General features: G+C 37.7%; 2 protein-coding genes across 7 annotated transcripts in view; one reads left to right on the top strand and one right to left on the bottom strand.

The window, feature by feature from the left end:
• RTN4 (reticulon 4) overlaps positions 1 to 21,005 on the top strand; it is a 71,317-nt gene extending 50,312 nt beyond the window's left edge. For all 4 annotated transcript variants that reach the window (XM_072742089.1, XM_072742088.1, XM_025992655.2 and 1 more), the window contains 6 exons: positions 4,558 to 4,765; positions 9,206 to 9,344; positions 18,491 to 18,560; positions 19,300 to 19,346; positions 19,534 to 19,592; positions 19,994 to 21,005. In XM_072742089.1, coding sequence (XP_072598190.1) covers positions 4,558 to 4,765; positions 9,206 to 9,344; positions 18,491 to 18,560; positions 19,300 to 19,346; positions 19,534 to 19,592; positions 19,994 to 20,036 — 566 coding nt within the window. In that variant the 3' untranslated portion in view covers positions 20,037 to 21,005. The remainder of the gene's footprint in view (positions 1 to 4,557; positions 4,766 to 9,205; positions 9,345 to 18,490; positions 18,561 to 19,299; positions 19,347 to 19,533; positions 19,593 to 19,993) is intronic.
• The window catches only part of EML6 (EMAP like 6), a 281,419-nt gene continuing 266,476 nt past the window's right edge, over positions 8,841 to 23,783 (bottom strand). Inside the window, exons 41-42 of one of the 3 annotated variants that reach the window (XR_011997927.1) lie at positions 22,860 to 23,037; positions 8,841 to 9,376 (exon numbers count right to left, since the gene is read on the bottom strand). Coding sequence is in view for 1 of the 3 variants with exons in the window: in XM_025992653.2 (XP_025848438.1) it covers positions 23,013 to 23,037 (25 nt within the window). In the remaining 2 variants the exon portion in view is untranslated. Of the gene's footprint in view, positions 9,377 to 21,132; positions 23,038 to 23,783 lie in introns of those variants that run through there. The other 2 variants (XR_011997926.1, XM_025992653.2) reach the window with 2 other exon arrangements.

Genomic DNA, 23,783 nt, shown 5'->3' with positions numbered 1-23,783 from the left:
TGCATAGTGACTTTGGTAAGAGTGTAGACTGCTTCTCAGACCTTCCTGTTCTAGGATATATTAATTTTGTCTTATGTATGACTTCTTTACTTGGTTGTCTTATCTCTCTTGACTCTTCCCTTTATTCCTCCTCAGTGCTTTAAGAGTCTCTGGCTCCAGTAGGGCATTTCTAGGGCTTGTTTTAACAAAGCTTTCAAACATATCTGCTTTTAAGTATTCTTGTATGGCTATTTGCATATGTTTATGTAATAGATATTGGCTTACACGTGAGATTTTCAGAGGTCTTCCATTTATTGAAAAGACTGTATTCTAGGAATCAAACGATAGGAGAAAGAAAGTAGTAGGTTAGAGTTTACTGTACCCTTATGTAGTTATTTTAGGCTGTAATCACTGAATACTACTGGACATAATATATGGCTATTCCAGTATCATCAACTTTGGGGAAATTGAGTTGATTCAACCCAAAGCACCACAGTTACCAACCTACTTATCTACTGTTAAAATTTTAACCATCACCTGGATCTAAATATTTATTAAGCTAGTGTACATTATATTCTCCTCCCCATAGGAAAACCTATTAGGGAAGGCCTCACTTGTGTGAAAAGGTTCTTTAGCGGTATTGAACAGGAATGGAAAGGGGTGAATTTTTTTGTTAAGTATAATAGTAATTCATGTTTGCCATGAGGAAGGGAGAGAGATGATTTCAAATGGCATAGAAAGAAATAAAGAAGCAATTTAACTTATCTGTTAGCCCTACTACCCAGAGGTGTACGAACTGTATTTACTAGATATCCTTTCAGACTTCATGGTTATCCTGTTTTTAAAATTTTATTATATGAATCTTTCTGTGACATTTTGTTTTTATCAATATGGACATGTTTCTTTGATAATATAGATCTACATCACTGTCCTTACTAGCTACATAATTTGATGTACTTTTCCATAGATACAGTTTCTTATTTTACTTAGATTCACATGGCTCTTTAAAGATGTTTTTTTCACAACTTGATTACAGTTTTCAACTGTGAGAAAGTACCTTCAGGTATATTGGAATAAGAGCTCTTTCCTCCTTTTTGGATTTAACTGTAGGTCAAGTAGGCACATTAAAATTTGTGTCTCTTATTAATTAACCTATCTTATTGTTAGTTTTACCTTGACTTTCTTGGCCTTTGTGATTCATCTCACATATGGTGATTATCTGCCAACAGGTATATGTGACATTTTGAAGGACATTAATGTGCTAAACCTTCAATTTGGTTCATCTTACATGGGGCATATGAGTTTGATCAGTAGGAAGTCTGTGTTGAACTCCCATGTTCTACCACTTACTAATTGAGTGATCTGAGTCCAATCATATAAGAACTGGTTCTCACTTTCTTGGGTGAAAGCCGGCCTCTTAGGGTTTTAATAATTGAAAGAGATAATGTTATATAATGTATAAACAGTATTTGGCACAATGTAAACCTGGTAAATATTGACTCAGGCAATACGGGGGGTTGTGTGGAGAATGTAGATCAGCAACCTGGAAAAGATTTTTGAAACATCTCTCAGACTTAAAAGGTATGTAGCTTCTCAGTCTTTTTCTTTTTTTTTTTTTTAAGCTTCTATCATATTGTGATCATAATGATATAGTTAAAAATAGTTTGGAAAATTGTAGGAATATGAATTTTTGTCTTCCTAAAGTTTTAATAAGGTTTGATACTTATTTTTTTTTTTTTAGTAAGGTTCATTTCAAAGGACTGGTATGAATAAAAATATTTAAGCCCCTCTCAAGAAAATCAAAAACTAAAAAGGAAGGAGATATTTTAAGATTTATATTTGGCACAGATGATACAACAATAAAATCTCATTAATTCACATCCACTGATTGGGAATTTGAATGCAGGACTGATTGTGTATTGTTGTACTAACCATGTGTTAGTTCTGAAGGGAAAAGAAAAATCATCTATCTGATGCCCTGTTTACTGATGATAAAACTGAGGTCCAGAGAAATTGGGAGTCTCATCCAGAGTTGTACAGTTGCAGAGCCAGTACTAGGTTGTGTATTAGAAATCATAGACCAATTATAAATAATTTTTAGTTCATCATTGAAACTGTCAGTCAGTTACCTAGCTGTTATGTTAGGTAATTAGGTTAGTCATTTATGTCGTACATCTCAAGTTGGAAGTCATTTCTTTTATAATCAGGTCTTATTGAATAGTTTTTAATGATGGTAAGGAATAGTGAAGGTATCTGAATTTATTTTAACAGTAATGATCTTGAAGGTTATCTACTATCTAATGATCTTGAAGGTTAATAAATATTTTGGAGCACTTGAGAACCATACTTTTTTAAAGGCAGCATTTGTTCATTTAAAAATTTGGGTGTACTTTACTTGCTGATTATTCTGGGTTATCAACTTTCTGTTCTGTATTAGTGAAATCTTAAATGAGTTTGAAAATCCTTTTCCATGTGGCTTGCTTATAAAGTATGTTTATAACACCAATATAATTTATTAACTTGGCTGAAATTTTCTTTTCTTTCTGTTTAATACCTCGGTAAGAATGTGATAGTGACTGTGATGATGTTCATAATAACAACAAATAACAATCCTGACATTTTTAAGAATTTATTATATGCCCTGTACTATATTAAGTGCATTATATTCATTGTCTTACTAATGAAAGCTTTTGTTAATTCATTTTTTTACTTAATCCTCACAATATCTGAATAGAATCTTTCCTATTTGCATACACATTCTGTAGATACAGAAACAGAGGTACAGAGAGATGTAGTGACTTGCTGAGGTCACATAGCTAATAAATTATGAAGCCAGTTGTTGAGTGTAGGTGATCCAACACCAGAATCTAAGTGCTTTGTTTGAGGAACAGGGAAGCCTCACAGGAAAGAAGTATGTTACCAAGGGCAGTCTTTATCATTGCTTCCCCCACCCTCTCATTGTACCCCTTAAAAAAACAACAAAAATACATTAATTATGAGAACCGTTTGCAGCAGAGACTTATAATGAAGCCTGCATCTTTATGTTTTCAGGACTACCCATTCTTTAGGACCCACCTCAACTTTTTTCACAGTCTTGAAAAGTTTTCTTCAGGTTTTTTTCTTTTCTGAATTCTCATGGTGGTGCAACAGTTATTTTTTGTTTTTGTCATTATTTTTATGTGTCTTATTGTCTTACTAGAATTGGAGTGTTTTATCGTTGGACAGGGCCTTAAAGAAAATCCCACATCCCCATTTTCAGATTCTTAATTCATTCTACTGGGTTGAGTTTCTTGAATAGAGTCAGCTCAATAAAGGTTTGCTGAATGTCACAAAACTATTAGCACTGCTTGCTCTCTCTTTATTCAATATGGCATTATTTATGATATTTTAATAGCATAGATACACTACTTCAAGTTCTGGTGATTTCTCAGTTGTGCTACTATATATTTTTACAATAGTGGAAGCTAATTGAATAGAACAAAACTAAAGGAAAGTTACATACGTTAGAGAACCTCAAGACCAAAGCAGCCCCTAGAAATGTGATTTTTCTGTTACCTTCTTGATCTTAAAACTTAACAGGTACTTCAGATTGTACTGAAGAATATACCCATACTTATGTTACTATAAGAATATTAGCCTTTCCCTCCCTGGGTTCACAATCTAGAGAGAGACGAATTATGTTTAGCCTGTGCATTCAAGAAGAATCCTTTGGCACACTGCAGAATTCTTTGTGTGTTGTACATAACCCAACCTTAAGACCGCAGCAGGCTTATGGTTATTTGATCCCCACAATGGCTCTGACCATAAGCCAAGAGCAAACTTACTAAGTTTGGCTTTGTCTGACTCCTTTCTATTAATAAACATTATATAACAGTGTAACACATTTAGTTTTTCTTTTTTTCTTGGACACCTACATTTTTAGGCACTGTATCTCCTCTCAGAGAGAAGTAGCTTTTCAGGTAATCTAAAGGCTGTTACCCTTTGTCTTTGGACTTTGTAGGAAATTTTTGTTTTAATGATAGCCAGGGTAGGAAACAATTTCATCATGTTTCTCAAAGAGAGCTCTCTTAAAAGCAAAGCTGTAGCACTCCTATGTGTAGTTTTTCATAGTTTTGTTTCTTAACATTTTTTGAATTACTGATTTTTTTTTTTGCAAATAAATACATTTTTACATCATTAGTAAGTTAGGATTTTTTTCTGTTATTTGTATTTATATCATGCAGTGAATGAAGTTGAAAACCCTCAAGATGATTTTTCAGAAAACTTGTTTTGGATTAAAAGTCTGCTATACGGGGCTTGCAATATTGAACAGTCTTGCATAGCCAGAGTGATTTGGACATGAAGGAAACATATTTGCATGAGAAAAATTTATGGTAAACAGATGCAAGTATGATTCTAATTTACAAATTAGAAGAGGTTTAAAATGTAGCTTACAAAGTTAATTCTTTAGTACTTTAAGTTTTAGTTTTACTCTAGAGACCTTTTAATTTTTGTAGGTGGAACAAATAGAAATGTGTGAAATCGAGATGTAGATAAAATAATGTTCTAATTTCAGATTTCTTCTTTTTTAATTTTTAGTTGTTGACCTCCTCTACTGGAGAGACATTAAGAAGACTGGAGTAGTGTTTGGTGCCAGCTTATTCCTGCTGCTTTCATTGACAGTATTCAGCATTGTGAGTGTAACGGCCTACATTGTCTTGGCCCTGCTCTCTGTGACTATCAGCTTTAGGATATATAAGGGTGTGATCCAAGCTATCCAGAAATCAGATGAAGGCCACCCATTCAGGTGAGATGTCTGAAAAACAAGGCACACATTGGCAACACTATAAACAGGATTAATATTAAGACTCATTCTGTAGAGTTACAGGCATGCATTTTTTACTGCTCAAAGATCATTGCAGATGTTTGCTTAAAAAACTATACCCAAAGCATCTGCTTTTGAGATTTTTGAGGGTTAAAGGTAATTTATTTCATGGGCTCATGATGGAAAAAACTGAGTTTATATGTCATTAGCCTAATTCTATGTGTTAGTAATATTTATTAGAACTAGGTATTGATTATCTAATTTTGCTTTAATAGAAGCTATATCTTTTTAACATGATTAGGATTGGTGAAAGTTCTGTTTTCTTTATTGTTTTTTATGCTATCTGATCTTTGAAATACCTTTCTTACCACTAGTATGTGCGTGTTTTTCTATAATGCTATCTTATTGTGCCTGTATGTTCTCTTGCCCTTCCTTTTCTGACTGGTTTTCTCTTCTTATTCCGTAAAGCATACTTTTGTATTGTCCTGTTGTCCTTTGGTGTGTGTCTGTGTGGCTGTTTCTTGTCTTGAAATGATCATCTTCTGCCATTATTTTTATAAGTACACTCTTGCATCACATACCTAATTGGCCATTACCAATTAGGACATACCTCAGTTTGGATCTTCTGCTCTGACTTCAGACTCAGCATGTCTTTTTCCCCAGTTTTAAAAAATTAGGATATAATTCATGTATTTATAAAATTCAGTGGTTTTAATATGTTCCTAGAATTGTACAACCATTACCATCTAGTTCCAGACACTCTCAACACACCAAAAAGACATTTTCTACCCATCGGTAGTCATTTCCCACTCCGCCCTTGACAGCCACTAACTGATCATGTCTGTAAATAAATGTTTTTTCCCTCAAACTTGTCAATTTCTATCAGTAATATCACTGCTATCCTCATTTCAGGCTCCCAATTTTGATGTTATCTGTTTCCATCTCACATAAAGAACTAAGTTATGTTGTTTTCTCCTGCTTCCTCAGTGTAGAACACAAGTCCATAAACTATAGCCAGGGACCAAATCCTGCTTTTGTAAATAAAGTTTTATTTGAACATAGGCATACTCAATCATTTAGCTGTTTTCATCATGCTATAATAGCAGCAATTGTGCCAGAAACCATGTGGACTTCAAAGCCTAACTAAGTGCTCTTTCCTAGGCCTTTACAGAAGAAGTTTGTCTACTCTGGATGGGCTTCACTTGTTACCAAATTGGGTTCTGGTTACCTAGGTTTCAGCTTTTATAGCTGTTGTCAGATTTTCTTCAGATACTTTTATATTTTTAGGCAAACGGGCTTTCTGTTCACTACAGGATCAAGTCCAAATATCTTTATCTTGTCTCTCATTTGCCTCTTCTAGGATGTTGTGCCCATTCATGCTGCCTTTTTAGCTTCTCAGATGACCTAAACTATTATACTTTTTTTTTTTAAAGATTTATTCATTCAGAGAGAGCGAGAGAGAGGCCGAGACACAGGCAGAGGGAGAAGCAGGCTCCATGCAGGAAGCCCAATGTGGGACTCGATCCCAGGTCTCCAGGATCACTCCCCGGGCTGCAGGTGGCACTAAACTGCTGCGCCACCAGGGCTGCCCAAACTATTTTACTTTTTATTGGGTTCTGTGTTTGATTTCAAGATGTAACTTTTTGAAGGCTTCCCTAATACTGGCTCCAAATGAGCTGAGAATTCGTTTCCTATTGGCTTTGAAATGATTTCTAATTGTTTTGTATTTAGACATCATTTTTTTTCTCAAATAGATTTTGAATATTTTAAAACTATTTTGGTAAGGCAGGTATCTGTGGGCATGAATGAGTATATAACTACTTAGAACATATATAGTTGATATTAAGGGGTAAATGTAAACCAATTTTCAAACTTTGCAATCTATATTATTTTGCTTATTGTAAAGATTGGTTATTTAGCTCTCTTCATATTGATGAAGTAATGATGCTATAAAAGTTGGGGAGAGAAAAAAAAAGTTTGGGAGAGAGACCAACATTTATGAGTGGCTCATATGTCCCTGGCCTTTTATGCACAGACTTAATTTTCATAACAACTTAATGAGACAGATGGTATTCTTCTTTTCCACAGAGAGGGAAACATTTGAAGTTCAGTAACTTGAAATTGCAGCTTCAAAATGGTAGCCATATCATGCCAAAAATCATACAGGATATGATTTTTAATTAGATATATTGAAATAATATAAAAATATTGTCAAGCCAAAACTTCTAAATTATCTGCAATATCAATTTGAGACATTGTTTGATTTTAAAGAAGACTTTTGGGGAAAAAAAAAATCTGGTGGCTGTCTTATTCCCTATTTTTTTAGAAACACTTTATTCTTCAGAGGATTTTTTTAGAGTCATTATAAATTCAGCCAACATGCCAGATTAATCCTGTTGGACAGTTTTTCCAGGTTCTCCCAGTCACATTTCTAAAGGTGGTACCATCCTGTCTATATCTAATACCTCTGGTCTCTGGAAAAGAGTGATGTCAGTGCTGGTATTGCATTAATATTACATACATGCTAGTTGAATGAATGTAAATATCCATGGGATTTCACTGATGGAGAGTGCCACTCTGTGCCTGTTGGCCAGGCATCTTGTCTTCTGCAAGAACAAAAACTGTGGTACAAAGAAGCAGAATACGAACTCAAAGTTATATCAGCTTCTGTTCTGTGTCTCTTAAAGCTGCACAAATAAATTATTGCTGATTTAAGGGTAGATATGAATATTCGATCATTTTTAACTTGATAATAACAACTGGATACCTGCTGGTAATCAATAAGTTGTCTGAGTGCTATGCCATCATTGTAAATATATTTTCTTGGTCTTAAACAGTTTATACTCTAGTAGGAAAAATATACAAGTGTACACATACATGTCTGTATGTCAGGGCTGGATATGGCTAATGCTATAATAATACCACAAAAGAAAGCATTGTTAGAATTGCATAATAAGATCTTAGGGAAAGAGCCAAAGAGGCCTCATATATGGGTGGGATTTGAGATGGACTAACTGACTGGATATGCTATTACTAGAGGTAAGAGGAGAGCATTGTGGATTAGGAAAACAGTATGATGAACAAAGGTAGTAGGATTAAAAAATGATTAATGGCTCATATTTGGCTGCAACATAGTGAGTAGTAAAATATTAGGTTGAAAAGATTGAAGAGGGTTCTGGTTGAAAAGTTGGAATCATAGAATCACAGAAGGTTTGTGCCTGGATATTTAAGAAGGTCTGTTTCTCTAATTTTATAGAGTGGGAACCATGACCCTGAGAAGTCAAATGACTTTGCAAGGTTACATGGCTAGATAGTAGCAGGTCTTCTAACTCCTACCTGAGTTCAGTCTAAGTAGCACTACCTAAGAGAGCTAAAATAAAACTCACCTGGCATTGACTAAAGGAATGGATTAGTATGTAAACAGATGAGCGATTCATTTGGATACAGAATATTCCAGTTTTTAAATAATGAACACTTAAACTAGAGAGATAACATAGTGAGTAAAAATGAAGAGACATACTTGGGACATATTATAGGAGTAAACCATGGGACAGGGAATTATCAGATGACTGTTCTTTCCAGGATGAGTAACTAGTGTCCACCAGCATCGGGGAGTGATGAAGAGAGACTGGGTTATAAGGAGCTGCTTCCAACGATAGAAGACAATGCTTAGCATTTCTGAATTGGTACTACTCTACCAAGATAAAATGACTTCTTTGAAATAATAACTAATAAAACAGTTCCTTGCATTCCTGCCGAAGATTCATTCCTAAACTTCATTACAAACTTCATTACAGTTTGTCTTCCTAAATAGAACGATTCCAGGTATCTTAGTATAGAATGGGGTATCTACGTGGACAGTAACTATTATGTTTTACTAGCATTAACACCATACTTGTGGTAGCCATTTCACAATCTGGACCTTGACCTATTGGGCGGTTTCCTCTAAAAGTTATGCTGAGAGACTGTAGTATTTGGGAATGAATAGGATCTTTGTTAGGAAAACCCAATGAGACCGCATAATGTCAGCTTAAAGAGAAAAAACCCAAATCCCTCATAACAGCTACCATTTATTGAATGCTTCTTTATGCCTGCTTGCATTAAGCACTGTACTCATTGAATCCTCCTGATAATTAATAACTGCAAAGTTACATAGACAAGTAAGTGGCAGAGTATAAGAATCAAGTCCAGAGCAGTCTGACTTGAAAGGAAATGATCTTTTTCTGTGCTCATCAGCTGCCCGTGTGCATGTCCGTGAAATATGCATCGATTGGTGAATTTTCACATTGTGCTTAATTTGGAATCCAGGTTTTATAGTAAAATATTTTAACTAATGTCTTCTTTTACAATTACATTACTGCTGATTGATAGACATCCAGGACAAATACTCTGATCAGTGACAGGATGTGTTTTGTTTTTCAGGGCATATTTGGAATCTGAAGTCGCTATATCTGAGGAGTTGGTTCAGAAATACAGTAATTCTGCTCTTGGTCATGTGAACTGCACGATAAAGGAATTGAGACGCCTCTTTTTAGTTGATGATTTAGTTGATTCTCTGAAGGTAAGTTTATTTGCCTTCCGTTTCTGACATACCTAGAATTTAATATCAAAAGAGTAGAGTATAAAATTCTGCTTTTCTTTTAAAGTAAATGACAGAGATGTAGTGAAATCATGTTACTATAAATCTATGTGTCAAAAATCAGAATCCTGTCAAGTATTTAAGATGGAGGAAAGTACTGTTCCTTTTTAAAGGAAAATGAGTTACAAATTCATACTTTTGGAGACCAGAAAGATTAGAAGTGAGAAGATTATACATTTATCATAATGAGCACTGAGTAAATGTATAGAATTATTGAAACTGTATGGTACCCCTGAAACTGATATAACACTGTATGTTATCTATACTGGGATTAATATAAAAAACTAAATGAAGAAAATGCAATAAAAAAATGGTGAGAAAACTAAAGGGAATTTTCACTGTAGGAATAAAGATTATCTAATAGAATTGATACCAGATGGGATTTAATCTGTTTGCCTTTATTTTAGAGTCTGGTACTTAATTTCTTAGCTTATGTTTCATTTATATACACACATAAGCTATTTCATATCTTGGACTCTTCTTTGGAATGTTTTTTCTGTAAATGCTTTAATACTTGGAATTACAACTAATCTTCAGTTGGTAATTGTTGGAAGTCTTTAGGTTTTGGATCTTGCTATAGCAGCTGTTAGGGTCTCACCTTGCAAATAAACTTTCCCGAAGCTCACTAACTCAAAGCAAGCCCCAAAACAACTTAAAACATGAGCTGCAAACACTGGAACTTTAGTTCTCTTTTTTTTTATTTTTTATTTATTTTTTTTTTTAAATTTATTTATTTATTTATTTATTTATTTATTTGTATTTATTTATGATAGTCACAGAGAGATAGAGAGAGAGGCAGAGACACAGGCAGAGGGAGAAGCAGGCTCCATGCACCGGGAGCCTGACGTGGGACTCGATCCCGGGTCTCCAGGATTGCGCCCTGGGCCAAAGGCAGGCGCCAAACCGCTGCGCCACCCAGGGATCCCGGGACTTTAGTTCTTTACATAGAACTTACCATTTGTGTTTTGTGTATTATTGCCTGTGACTCTGCTTAAGACAGATTCATTTCAGTCTAAGCTTAGGTAGAAACATACTATGGTAGTACGTAATGATTTTTCTTTCATGAGAGATATGTACTAGTTTGCAACTTATCGTGCAAACTAGGGATGTCCTAGCAATACGATGACAGGGCCTTTAGACTCAGTGAAGCAATTTCTGAACTGATCAGAATAGGTTTAAATGTTCAATGCTTTTAACAAACAACTTTAATAAGCCAGTAGATAATTATTTTCAACTATGTCCTTCTCTCAGCTTACAACCTGGACTCTCAGTTACTTACAGATAACATCAATGGAAAATAATTTAGTTTCTTTTTGTTACTTAATATCTTTGTACAGAGTGCTTGCATTTAGTGCCATTCTGTAGTAGTGCTTTGAAATTATCTGATGTCTGTAAATAAAAGATAGCTATGTTATTTGGGATGTTTGATTAATTAGTTTCAAAGGGAACAAAAATGCTTCGGAGTAAATGAAATAGAACGTCCTACATATGGGCGCTAGAAGAACCAGTTCCTATTCATTGAGGTCGTATTTGCTGTATCATAACTTGATAGCTGGGGTAGACCGTGTGAAAAATCGAGAAGGTATTAGTACAGTTTAAGGTGAAGTGTTTGTGGCTGGGTATTGGTTGAGAAGAAGCAGTATAAATAGAGCTTCAAACAACAAAGGTCCATCTCTGAATTTAGTGATTAAACTGCTGGGCTGGGGGTGACTTCAAACAAAAGCATCATGAAGCTTGATAGAGGAGCGAGTCCTTGTTTTGATAGACTTAATAAAAGTTGCAGCAGATAGAAACAAAAAATCATCCTTCATTTTTGCACAGTGTAGTCATGAAGGCAGCTCAGTATGTCTATAATATTGAGAGAAGAGGCATTCTAAATCTGCTTAAAAACAAAAAAAAAAATTGATCTGGGAATATTTATTATGTTCCAGATTTACTTAACAGGTTTTAGTTTAAAGTCTCCACATGTCTTCAGTAAAAAGAAAACTCCTTTGTTCTTTCAGATTTTATTATCCTCTATACAGTCCTGTGTGTACACAGTTCTGTGTTGAAATACTTGGCAAAGGCTAGCGGAGCATGGAAATGTTAGGTTTCTAAACACCTTTTTAAATATTTTGCACAGATACTTGGAAAAAGGATGAGGAAATTTTATGAATAAATTGGTTCTCTAAGATGAAGAATTTCATTTTGCTGTTAAATCTCAGTTTTTAATTTCTTTTGAACATTACCGTAGATGTTTTTTTTTTAAAGCAGGTATATTATTCATGATGAAACTAGCATAAATGAGAGAAACTGAACTTGATAAATTTTTGCTTTGAGTGACTTTTATGTATGTGACTTTTGAGTAACAAAGTGGCACATAACATGGCAGATTTACTTCCTGAAATACTATTTTTATGAAGTTTTCTTCTTTAAAAATGTTTTTTCTTAATATTGGGAAAAAAAGGAGTTGCATTAGAATTATATTCTAATACTTTTTCTTCTTATGAATCAGCAGTACTTTTGAAAAGAGAAAAAGAAAACTTATTTGGTTTTCTTGAGCAGTGTTTTTTGGCAAACCCAGAGCTGAAGGAAAGCTGCTCGGTGACTTCTCCACATGGTAATTCATTCAGGGCTCCAAATAAGTAACAGGTGCTTCAGCATACTAACACATAGAATGACCTTTGCATTAGGTCTCAAAATCTGGTGAAGCAAAAGAATAAGGCTGGGTATGTCTTGCCCTATGCAAAGGTTATGGTATGAAGCACTTGGTAATTCAGTTGTACATTCTGATGATATACACAGAGGGTCTTCCTTGTTAAACCTGGTGGTTGTATTACTTGGGAGACTTTAGTTAAACCTTTTCTTTTTTCTTTCTTTTTGCTTCCTGTCCTGGGGTACCTAGGGTACCTCCAAAGTCAATAAACTTTTTTTTACCTTTTGACCCCCCCTTAAAATTAAAAATTCAAATAAAAATTGACCCCTTTTTATTAAAGTTAAATCTTTATGTCATTGTGTCTGAGTAGTACAGATTCTGTTTACTTCTACTGAATAAGGGTATTATAGAAACACAAGGTACTTGCTTAAAATGTCTCTTATTGAAAAAAGCTGACAAAAACCTTAACACTCTTGACTCTATAAAAATGACTTCGTATTCTCTCTCTATAGATAGTTCCTTAAGCATTTACCACTCTTATTCCCCTAGTTTTTTATAGTGTTTTCTTTTAAAAAGAAAATTATTTCCTTCTGATTCTATTACTTTTTGCCTTTAAGCCACAGCAGCCAGTAGAGTGATATTCTCCCTAAAGCAAGCAAAAAAAAAAAAAAGGTTTTTTTCAGTTCTCATTCTTTTTTTTTTGTTGTTTTTTCAGTGTAAAGAAGAAATCAATTTGCCCTATTAGACTGATTTATTTCCTTAAATTTGGAGTCTCAGTCTTTTGAACGTTTGCTAATAAATAGCTATCGTCTCTGCAGTTTCCAGACAAACTTGTGAAATAACACTGAATCTTTAAAAACTTAAGGAACCAGCTTCTAACTGGAAGTACTTTGATTTTGTATGATTCATCATTAGGAAAATGGACATCACTCTAAATTTGAGAAAATGCAGTGGAGTCTCATAAATTTATAATGTCGAAAATATACATGGTATCAAGCTCTGTGGCATACTTTAAATAATAGCTTTTAAACAAAAATTTGAAAGAGGTTTCTCTGTAACTCACTGTCTTCATAAATTTGATGCCCTCACATTTATATAATCTACATTTCTAAATTCTAGGTCACAATTACCACTACTTCTATTTGAAACTTTCTTCTTCAGAAAGTGAAAATTTCAAAGCCACTATTCTTAGTATGTAAAACTTTTTCTTCTTGCTCATGACTTTTTTTGACAATGATTTAAAAAAAAAACACACACATAATCAAATGTGATTAAAAATAATGATAATAACCAAACTCCAAAGTTCATGAGGCATCAAGCCTCCTGCCTGCTGAAAAAGATTTGATATGACATGGTAGTTATCACTGTGCCTGGCCTAAGTATTGTCCAGATGACAACCTTTCAGTTGAGGTGGACAAATAAGACCTGTTTCACAGACTTCTCCTTTTAAATTAATCTGTAAGAGTTCCATTTGTGGGGTGCCTGGGTGGCTCAGTCAGTTAAGCATCTGCCTTTGACTCAGGTCATGATCCTGAGGTCCTGGGATCGAGCCTCCTGTGGGGCTCCTTGCTTGGTGAGGAGTCTCCTTCTCCCTCTGCCCCTCACTCACTCTCTCTGAAATAAAACCGTAAAAAAAAAAAAAAAGGTTCCGTTTGTTTTGCTCTTTTGCCGTTAACTACAAGCTTCTAAGCCCTAGAAAAGATTTCAAGTATCCACAGATGGAGCAACAATGCATTTATTTCCCAAAGGATTAATTTTAGTCAAATATTATGGGCAAAATCACTAACAAAATATTTCTAATTCCACTCAGTAGAACTTACTTCAAATATTAGTATAAAATTTCACTGCAGCCAAATGTTTTGTCCAATCCTCAGGATTTATTTTAAAGGTTATATTTCTTAGAGTGGGTTTGTTCCACTGAGTGCCAGACATCAGGTCGGCGGAGGAGAATGAAGGAAAGGAAAGCCTTTTCTTGGAGAATCTGGTACATTTATTAGCCTCTGAGAAGTCAGAAAGGGGCAGGATAACTTTATGGAACCCAGTGATATCTGTTAACCTTGTTTTTAAATAATACCCATGAGTACCAGAAAACTAGTATACAGTAGTTTACACCCCCTACTTTTAAGGGGTAAGAAAATTCTGTTTCTGTGATCTTCCACGTAAGGGATCTTTGATAGGGTTCCTTTTAAAACGGTGGTTCTCAGTCTTGGCTGCACATTGGAACCACCTGAGGAGCTATAAAATTTACTGGTATCTGTGAAGGAAGAAAGAGAAGGAAGGGGAGTCCCTTCTCCTAAAATTGTGATTGAACTTTCCTGAGGATACTGCTTGGAGAATTACTGTTTTTAAAAGTAGTGGTATTAAGCTATAAACTCCAAGCTGTAGGTTTCCTCTCCCACTCCTACCCCCCACTCACCACCACCCCCACTGGAAAAGAGGCATAGGACAGTCCCTGCGGGGGTCAGCTTTGCAGCTTCTTGAATAAGGCTCCAAGTTTTCTTGGTTTTGTTTTTTAATTTACTTCAGAGAGACTGAACAAGAGCCAGTGCACACACAGGTAGGAGGGGCAGTGGGAGAGGGAGAAGTAGGTTCCCGCTGAGCAGGGAGCCCAATGTGGGCCTCAGTCCCAGGACCCCAGGGTCATGACCTGAGCTGAAGACAGATGTTTAATGGGCTGAACCACCCAGGCGCCCCCAGTCTCCTAGGTTTCATCAGAGGGACCCTGCCTTTTCAAACCTCAAATTTGAAGAAAAAAATCTAGTAATTTTATTTATGAGATATTAAGACCACATGATTTGGGCAAAGGTTCTTTTTTTTTTCAGTAATACAGCTTTTGGGTTATAAAGACTAGATTCTGTATGACTGTAGTTCTGTGATTTTCAGTGAAAATACATATTAAAATTGCAAGAAAATTTTTAGCTATAGTTGCCTGCACATAATGCTCCAGAATACAATCTTAAATCTGAAAGTGAGCTCAAAGAGGCCTGAACTCCAGAAATAGCTGACCCAAAAGAACATTAAAATCTAACATACACATTTTGACAGTTTCTGTTCTCTCCGGATCACAGAAAAATCAGAAGCATAATGGGCTAGGAAACATGTAGGCAATCAAAGTGATACTAATGGATGAGGCTGAAGATGTAATAAAAGGTCGAAGAACTTTCAGTTTAAGAATGCAGAAAAAGTTTGAAAACGTCAGAATTGCCAGAGTAATATCTGAAATTCTGTTGCACTGTCCTTCCTCCATTTTCCTTAACAAATGTTGCCCCTGAGTTGTTGAGACATCATCTAGTAAAGAGCTCTAGGGAGCTCTTGAATGAGGTTTTTGATACAGTTTAGTTTAATTCTCTCTCCTCCCCTGGGACAAAAGGTAAACAAGACCATGGCCTTTGCTCACTTTATATTAGACCTTCATTGTACTTTAGTCCTTTTTCCTCCCCTGTCGTTACTGCCCAAGGAGATGATCTGATTTCCCTGTTAATGTATGCATTGGCTATCATGGCACAGAATAGTTGCCATGAACTAGCATAGAATTTGTAGGTCCAAAATGCAAGTGGCCTGTTTTGTTTCTTTAAAATGCTTATGGACCTGTTCTTTGGCTCTTTATGATAGCATGCACATTCGTGACAAATTCCCACTAATAATGGTTGCTCTCTAGGTGAATTTACAGTAGAGCAGAGCAGATTGATTCTGGAGTCAGATAAGCTTGAGATCACGGTGACCTCTGGTCTAGTATCTTGCTTAATTGTTCTGTCTTGGTTTGCTCTTCTATAGAGATAATAATAGCACTTCTGGCATTGTGATGAGATTCACTGACCTAATATATTTGCAAAAAAAAATGTTGCTTTTATTATATAACAGTTCCAGTGATTGAGCAGTTGCTAGATGCATGTCCTTAACTACTGTGTCTTTCTCTTCTGTTGTGTATTACCTGGAAAATCTTACCTAGCATTTTTGTTTTGGGCCCCTGAAATGTTAAATTTTCTCCAGACTTAGTTACAATATTTCAAAGTTCTATGATAACACATACAAATGTGAATCTCTGGTTTCTCTCTTAAGATGGGAAATTTTAATGGTAACATGGGCCTGGAATACTTGCATGGTGACAGTCTGTGGAGCCTCCGTGAGAGGGCGAGTATGGATGTCTGTTTGCCTCAGTCCTTAGCCATGCTGCTTCTTTCATTTAGTGCACCTGTCAGGTCCCACAGACATTTAATCTTCCCCCGGTTCTTTTCTTCGCCTTTGGGTAGTGTGGCTTTTAGGAAGTGTCCCCCACGAGGCAAGTCCAGTGCCATTTGAGTCCCTTAGATAGCCTAGGTGTGAAATCTTGAGTGTCTCTCCTTGTGGATTTGGAGTACGACCTTGTGGGTGACTTAATGGCCAAATTAGGACTTCTTAGCTTGTGTCTTAGAGTATCTGAATCCTGTCTCGACACAGGTATCCTCATTGCTAAAGCAATTTCTTCTAAAACGTGGAAGGTTGATGCTTCTCTCTTTAGATTTGTGGATGGCGATGGATAAAAAACATGAAAATGTTCTGTAGCAAACTTGCTTAAGTGCAGAAGTTATAATTAGCTTCTGCAATAGGAGTCTGTAAAACTCTCCTTCTGTGAGAAGGAAAAGGCTTGCTAACTGGAGTCATGATTCAAACCTTTCTGCCACAGCAGTTGCTGAGACCAGGGCAGCATTTAATTTTTGATTTGCACCTGGCAGGTGTTAAGAATGCTTGACATCTGGTCACTTGGATGTTAGTTAAATTCAGTTGAAGGGGTAATCAGAGATTGCTATGTGTAGAACCGATGGGGGAGGAATCCAAAGCGTGTTCCCGAACTGCCGAAAATGTGCTTCTTAGAGTTTGAACACCTTCATTACGGCTTGGTACTCGGCTCTTAGTAGACAACCAGATTTTGTTGCACGAGTGAATATATGGAGGAATATATGCTTTAGTTCAAGGGTCTGCAAACTACTGCCTGGCCCATGGCCTGTTTGGGGATAGCCTGGGAGCTAAGAATGGCTTTTAAATTTTGTAAAGGATAGTACTCAAAAAAATTTCAGAGATAACATCCAAAGAATATCTGAGAGACTCCAAACGTGGTTATCATCTGTCTTGATAGCAAAGGTTTGCCTATCCCTGCCTCAGGAGACGGAGGTACTGACTCCCCTCCCCTCTCCTTTTCACTTACACCGTGGCGTACCTGACTGATCACTGTAGATGGTCGCATCCTATTGTGTTAACTACTAACTAGGGCAGAGCTGGTGCCAGACACATGAAGCCTTGTAATAGAAAGCAAAGGAATTACTGATTAAGAATAATAAAATCCAGACTGACTTTGTTTCTAAGTCTTCTAAGAACTGCTTTGTGCATGTCATCGAATCTGTCCTGTAAGAGGTGAACCAGATTTTAGAACTGGAAGAAAATTCTGAAATCCTCTTGTTCAGCCTTTCTTTTCTTAAATAAGGTATGCAGAGCAAATAAAGGACTTAACAAAATGAAATCCCTTTTTAGAACAGCCTTTGCCTAGCTGCTTTGATGATTTTTAAAAAATAAAAAATAAAACCAAGATTTTAAGACCATGATGAGTGAAGTAGGAGAGTTGAGTTAGCTCAGTGCAGTTCTCCGCCCCTAGAGGGGACAGTGAAAGCTGACCGCAGGCGGGGTTGCAAACCTCTCCGTCCTTGAGCTGCCTGCATCTGCCGCGGTAATAACAGCACCTGCCTCACCCAGTTGTTAAGAGGAATAAAGGAGTTAATATTTGTAAGACATTTAAAACTGTGCCTGGCACGGTTGATATAGTGAGAACTATATTGGTGTTTGTTAAATACAGAAGTTAGTGGCTAAAAGAATATTAATGGTCAGATTTATTAACAGGTATACAAGTTTGAGGCATCCTCGTTTCCAGGATTCACTACCAAAACGTGTATCACTGTGCAGACAATGCCTCTGATCCTTAATACGATGCTGGAGGTGGTATTTTTGTTACCTGAACCCCCTTCTCTCTGATCATAACTATTCCCTGCCTCATTGTTGCTTATTCAGCTGAGGTGTTAATGCCTGAATCATTCAGCTCATGCAGATCTTGAAGTACTTGTTAGTGCTTTAAACTCAAGTTTAATCACAAATTCTCATACCTTTTCAGGCTTCCCATGCTGTAATAAGCTGAAGGGGTAACGTATACCTTTGGCATGTTTTCTGATCTCAGAGAAAACAATTAAGCTACTTGGTAGTGTAGTCCAGAGAAAATGAATCAAATCTGTTTTAATTATTACTAGGATTCTGAGATTTCGATTTCACTCAGAGGTGAAATACCGTATTACTTTGCCACTTCTCCAACGATTATGCCTCTGGTAGGTTGGCATTCAGATGGGATGCTTCTATTTGAAAGCTTCAACTTTGTGTGAATTGTTTTTAATAGGCTCATGTTATCTTCTTACAGTTTGCAGTGTTGATGTGGGTATTTACCTATGTTGGTGCCTTGTTCAATGGTCTGACACTACTGATTTTGGGTAAGTCTACAAAATGATTTGAAGGAAAAACTGCACAATATGAGAAGATTGTTTGCAGGAGCTTAGAAACATTTTAGTGGAGACATTGTGAGCTCTTTAAATAAATTGCTGATACTGAAATATATATGTATATGTGGGACTTGATCCCGGGACTCCAGGACCACGCCCTGGGCAGAAGGCAGATGCTTAACCGCTGAGCCATCCAGGGATCCCGATGCTACTTTTTTTTAATCAGCTTTGCAGATGGAAAGCTGTAGTCAGTGCAAATAAGGTCATTGTCATAAGGCAAGTCAAGATTCTTACTGTATGATTGAGATTGAGAATGTCGCTAAATGACTTGTCCAAGGCACACAGTAAGTGGGTGGTCAATCCAGCGTTTGCATAGTTAAGTTCCTAAAGAATGCTCCAGGTAACAGTGACAAACCAAGTGGGGGCTGGCCTTGCCTGAGGGTGCAGTCATCAATCAGACTAACGCAGGATGCCTGTATTTCATAAGGTCTGTGGGACATGATTTTAAGGGAGGAACGGTTCCTGCAGCATTCTTTGCTTCGTTCACTCGTTCATTCCTCCCGCGTGGCCCCCCACCAGCAGGCGCCTCCAGGAGAACCTCAAGTGCTTATTCATTCATTAGGAACACTGCCTGGCTGTCTGAGAAGTTTACTAGTTTGATGGCTTTTCAGGGTTTGTTCCCTAAATCATACCAGTCTATTTTTAAAGGTTGTGTCTTTCCTTTTTTCAGCTCTGATTTCACTCTTCAGCGTTCCTGTTATTTATGAACGGCATCAGGTAATTTCTTAACTGTAGATTTCAGAATACAAGCCTATCAGCGCTGGTTTCCAAAGCCTGATAAAAATGAAAAATGTGGTTCTGAAATCCTTTATTAAGGCTTTACCTTGCTGAAACATAGTAACAGTTAATAAGATTCTTTAACAATGTTAATTTTCTAGTAACTCCTTTCATACCTCTCTTTCAGGCGCAGATAGATCATTATCTAGGACTTGCAAATAAGAGTGTTAAAGATGCTATGGCTAAGTAAGTATTTAAAATCCATAACTTTAAAAAAAAGAATACATACTAAGGATAAGGTGTGCTGGGCTTAGAGAACCAAGTGTGGGATATTCACCTCACAGACCTTAAACAGTAGCAAATCTTAATCATACCTGAAAAGTGCGACAATTGCCGCAAGATCTTTCTCTTCATGTGCATCATTGATTTCTGTGTTTGCTAGGTGTTGTATTTAAGGTTTTAAAGCTAATTCATGAGGCAAGGTGGCAAAGTTACAGCTCATAGTTTAGTTTGACAGCCTCAGGATTTCATGTCTTATAGAAGCTGATCAATATCCAAGCAGTTCTTGAAGGATAGCATTTTTAAATACTGAAAATTTAAGAATATTTCATTGACCCTTTTTTTTTTCCCAACCTTTTCATTTGTAGAATCCAAGCGAAAATCCCTGGATTGAAGCGCAAAGCTGAATGAAAAGCCAGAAATCATTAACAATAGGAGTTTATCTTTAAAGGGGATCTTCATTTGATTACATGGGGGAGGGTCAGGGAAGAAGGAAACCTTGACATTGCAGCTTCACAGATCTTTATTTTTAGCATTGCGGTGTCTGAGGAAAAATTACCTGTCTTGACTGCCATGTGTTCATCATCTTAAGTATTGTAAGCTGCTATGTATGGATTTAAACCGTAATCATATTTGTTTTTCCTATATGAGGCACTGGTGAATAAAAGAAGATCTGAGAAAGCTGTATATTACACTTTGTTGCAGGTAGTCTTGCTGTTTTTTGGGGAGGGGGGAGGGGAATCGCAGAGAAAGTGGAGCTGAAAAAAATAATCCTTTTCACAGTTTGTGCACTGTGTATGGTCTGTGTAGATTGATGCAGATTTTTTGAAATGATATGTTTAGACGAGATCATACCACTAAAGCAAGAGGAAAAAGCTTGCCTTTCTGGTATGTTCTAGGTGTATTGTGAATTTTACTGTTATATTAATTGCCAATATAAGTAAATATAGATTATATATATATCTATATATAGTGTTTCTCAAAGCTTAGACCTTTACCTTCCGGCTACCCCACAGTGCTTGATATTTCAGAGCGTCATTGGTTATACGTGTATAGTTCCAAAGCACATAAGCTAGAAAAAGAAAATCTATTTCTAGGAACACTACCATCTGTTTTCAACATGAAGCGATGCCATGCACATAGAACTCCTCAACATAAACTTCACTGCACAGACTTACTGTAGTTCATTTTGTCATAAACTCTGAATCTCTGGACTGAATCTAATGCTTCCAAAAACGTTGTTTGCAAATATCAAACCTTGTTATGCAAAAAATTATAAAATGAAGATTTATACATTTGTGGTTTAAGCTGTACTGAATCTGTGGAATGCATTGTGAACTGTAAAAGCAAAGTATCAATAAAGCTTATAGACTTAAAGTACTTTTGGTATTTTGGTTCCATGAAATGGCAGCAGCTGAAAAGTATACCCAAGGGGTAGGGTAGCCTTTGCTTCAACCAGGGAGTGGTGGCTCGTACTCTCAGAAAGCTTTCCAGTGCGTAGTGCAGCTGTGTTTACATAATCAAATTTATTTGACACGTACCAAAATGCTTTCAAATTCTGTATTTCTTATACTCTGCTAAGTGAAAATAAATCTCATGCACCAATATTTTAACATATAGTAGAACACAGTGCAGGATTTATGAACATACATAAAATCATACCATAGAAATGTTTACAAAGAAGATTTAAGAAGTTTCTTGACACAGACACTATTGCTCTTTAAATATAGTTGTACATATCCTCATTGATCAATTTAGTCTTCCACGTGGTTCTGTCAATGCAAGGTCTGATGACGAAGAAAGGTCGGTGGTACAGTATCGGCAGACACGGTTCTCGGCATCACCAGTCACACGGTTACAGAGGACAGAGCTAGGACTGCACAGGGGCTCTAACTGGGGACCCAACAGCCTATCGGGATTAATGTAAGGCATTCATAACCTGGCATATAAAAATAGCTTCATGAGTGATCTAATCCGTTTAGAACGCTGAAGCACTTCTGGGTAAATGTTAGTCTATTTAGTTGAAAATGCTTCATATTTCCCCTTTCTCTACACTGACAACTGCAAATGGCCAGTAACGCCAGACCCAGAATTTTGCCTCACTGACGGGGAGGACTGATCGGTGTGTGTGCGCAGCGCCCCCAGCCCCTCACCAGCCTTCCCGGCGGCGTGTGCGGTCAGCCCCTCCTGGAGTCCGCGGCAGGCCGAGGGTGACGTGTGACCGAGGCAGGGTTCCGATTGTCCGGGTCACGTTCCGTCATCCAGCCAGCTCTAAGCTAGCTTATTTTGTTTCATAATCTTATCAAATATTGCTTGGGCTTAGGAATTTGTTTTGCAGAGATTTTTCTTTTCCTTTTCATCTGGACTTGACCTATATAGTTCACCTCAACAAATCCATGGGGTCAAGTCAGCCCCGCCATGGGGGTGAGAGACCCCCTACGGCTTTGGGTCACCTCATTTATTACCATTTTAGGATTAAGAGTTCATCCTCCTAGACCCACGTGAGCTTCCCCCTCCCCCCTTCTATTTTATAGTACAGGGGTTTGTTTTGTACTTCTTTTTTTTTAAACTTCTATTTGGATTCTGTAGGTTTGGCACTCGACAGTGGAAAACCATTTCTACCCCTCCCTCCTGAATTTCCGTTTCTTTGCTGCTCACCTGCCACTATTTCCCAAGCAGGTAACCGATGTCTTGCATTTAGGAAGCCGTGACATAAACACATGACATGGGTGACAGACCAGGAATCTGTTAAGGGTCCTGTAGCCCTCCTCAGTTTTGAAGTTTTAGCACCATATGTAGAAAGGAGAATATTTGTGGGAGGTGAGACAGCAGCCCACACAACTGGAAACTTTCAAAGGCACTTAATGGATATAAAACTCTGCAAATGAAACGTTAAAAAATTAAGTTTCTCAACTTGTTTATACATGGCTCATTTGGTTTTGAAAGCTAAATGTGGAGAACTGAGGCTATCGATCATTCTAGTGCTTAGGTGCATCTAACTGAAGCGGTCTTCAACTTATTTGTAAAAATGAACATTTTTAAAGTATATAGAAACAGAATAGCAAAACGTCTTCTGTAAAAGTTGTGATGCAAATTAAAAGCTACATATTGGTTAGGGTAACTGAGGCTTCAAATTTTGTCAGTGGGCTACATGAGCAGATGGGGTTGTTGTCAGTGTGGTTAGTATGTCCTCTCAGGAGCGGAGGCAAGCCCTCCTCCCATCTGGGAACTGACCTTCTTGGCATCGCAGTTGCGCAGGCCGCAGAGGATGGGCGCAGTCACCCCGCTTCGCGCGCACGCACTGGCAGCTCGGAGGGGCCTCGGGTGCCTCCGCGGTGGCTGGGGGGAGGGGAGCAGCAGCCGCAGCAAGAAAGAGCTTTCTGGCATTCACAGACATCGCCACACAAACACACTGAAAAAGCAGAAAAGACGTTCACCTTGCGCGGCTGGCTGGACACGCTCCCTGTGTCAAGAGACCAACGGCAGTCTCGACCAAGTGCCCCGGAGCCCTGCTCAGGTGGTGCGCTGGCCGCTGATTCCAGTTTCTAAAGATGAACCAGGGATCTTGCCCCCAATTAAAGACCTGCTTTTTTTTTTTAAGTCTATTGTTTTTTGTTGGCTTTGGCTCTTTCGGCAGCCTAGTGCTGAATGTGAGGGCTGCTGGCGATCTGACTTCACACCGGCTCTCTTGTTGCTGCTGAAAAGGTTTTATCGAGTCCACTTGAGTAGAAGAGCCCTTTCTAGTGTCGAGCGCGGAGCCAGGGATCAGAATACGCTCCCGGGACTACAGAGGCCTCGGGGTCCTGCATTTTAAAGGTTACTCCTAGGCCTTTTATAGTAAATCAAAAGTCACCTCGTATCTCCCGCACTGGGGTGACCAGGTCACTTGTGTCTCTTGTTCAGGGCCTGGCTCGGCTCTAAAGGGAGTTTGCCCTCCGCGGGAGTGGCGGCAGCGTTATCTCAAGGGCGTGAGTGCGGCTGTCAGCGGCCCCTGGAGACACCCCCACCCCACCCCACCCCCTGCGGGCTGCCTGCCCCGAAAGCATCTTCTGGGGCCGTCCCCTGCAGTCCCCTGCACCGCCCTCTGGGCTGGGACCTGGGTTCTCCCCAGGTGCCTGTTCCACAACCTCTCAGGCCACTGAGATACCTGCGCTCCGT

Source organism: Vulpes vulpes, chromosome 16, assembly GCF_048418805.1.
Source record: "Vulpes vulpes isolate BD-2025 chromosome 16, VulVul3, whole genome shotgun sequence".
Lineage (NCBI taxonomy): Eukaryota > Metazoa > Chordata > Mammalia > Carnivora > Canidae > Vulpes > Vulpes vulpes.
Note: the sequence above shows the minus strand (reverse complement) of the source record. Positions and strands in the feature narration are given on the sequence as shown.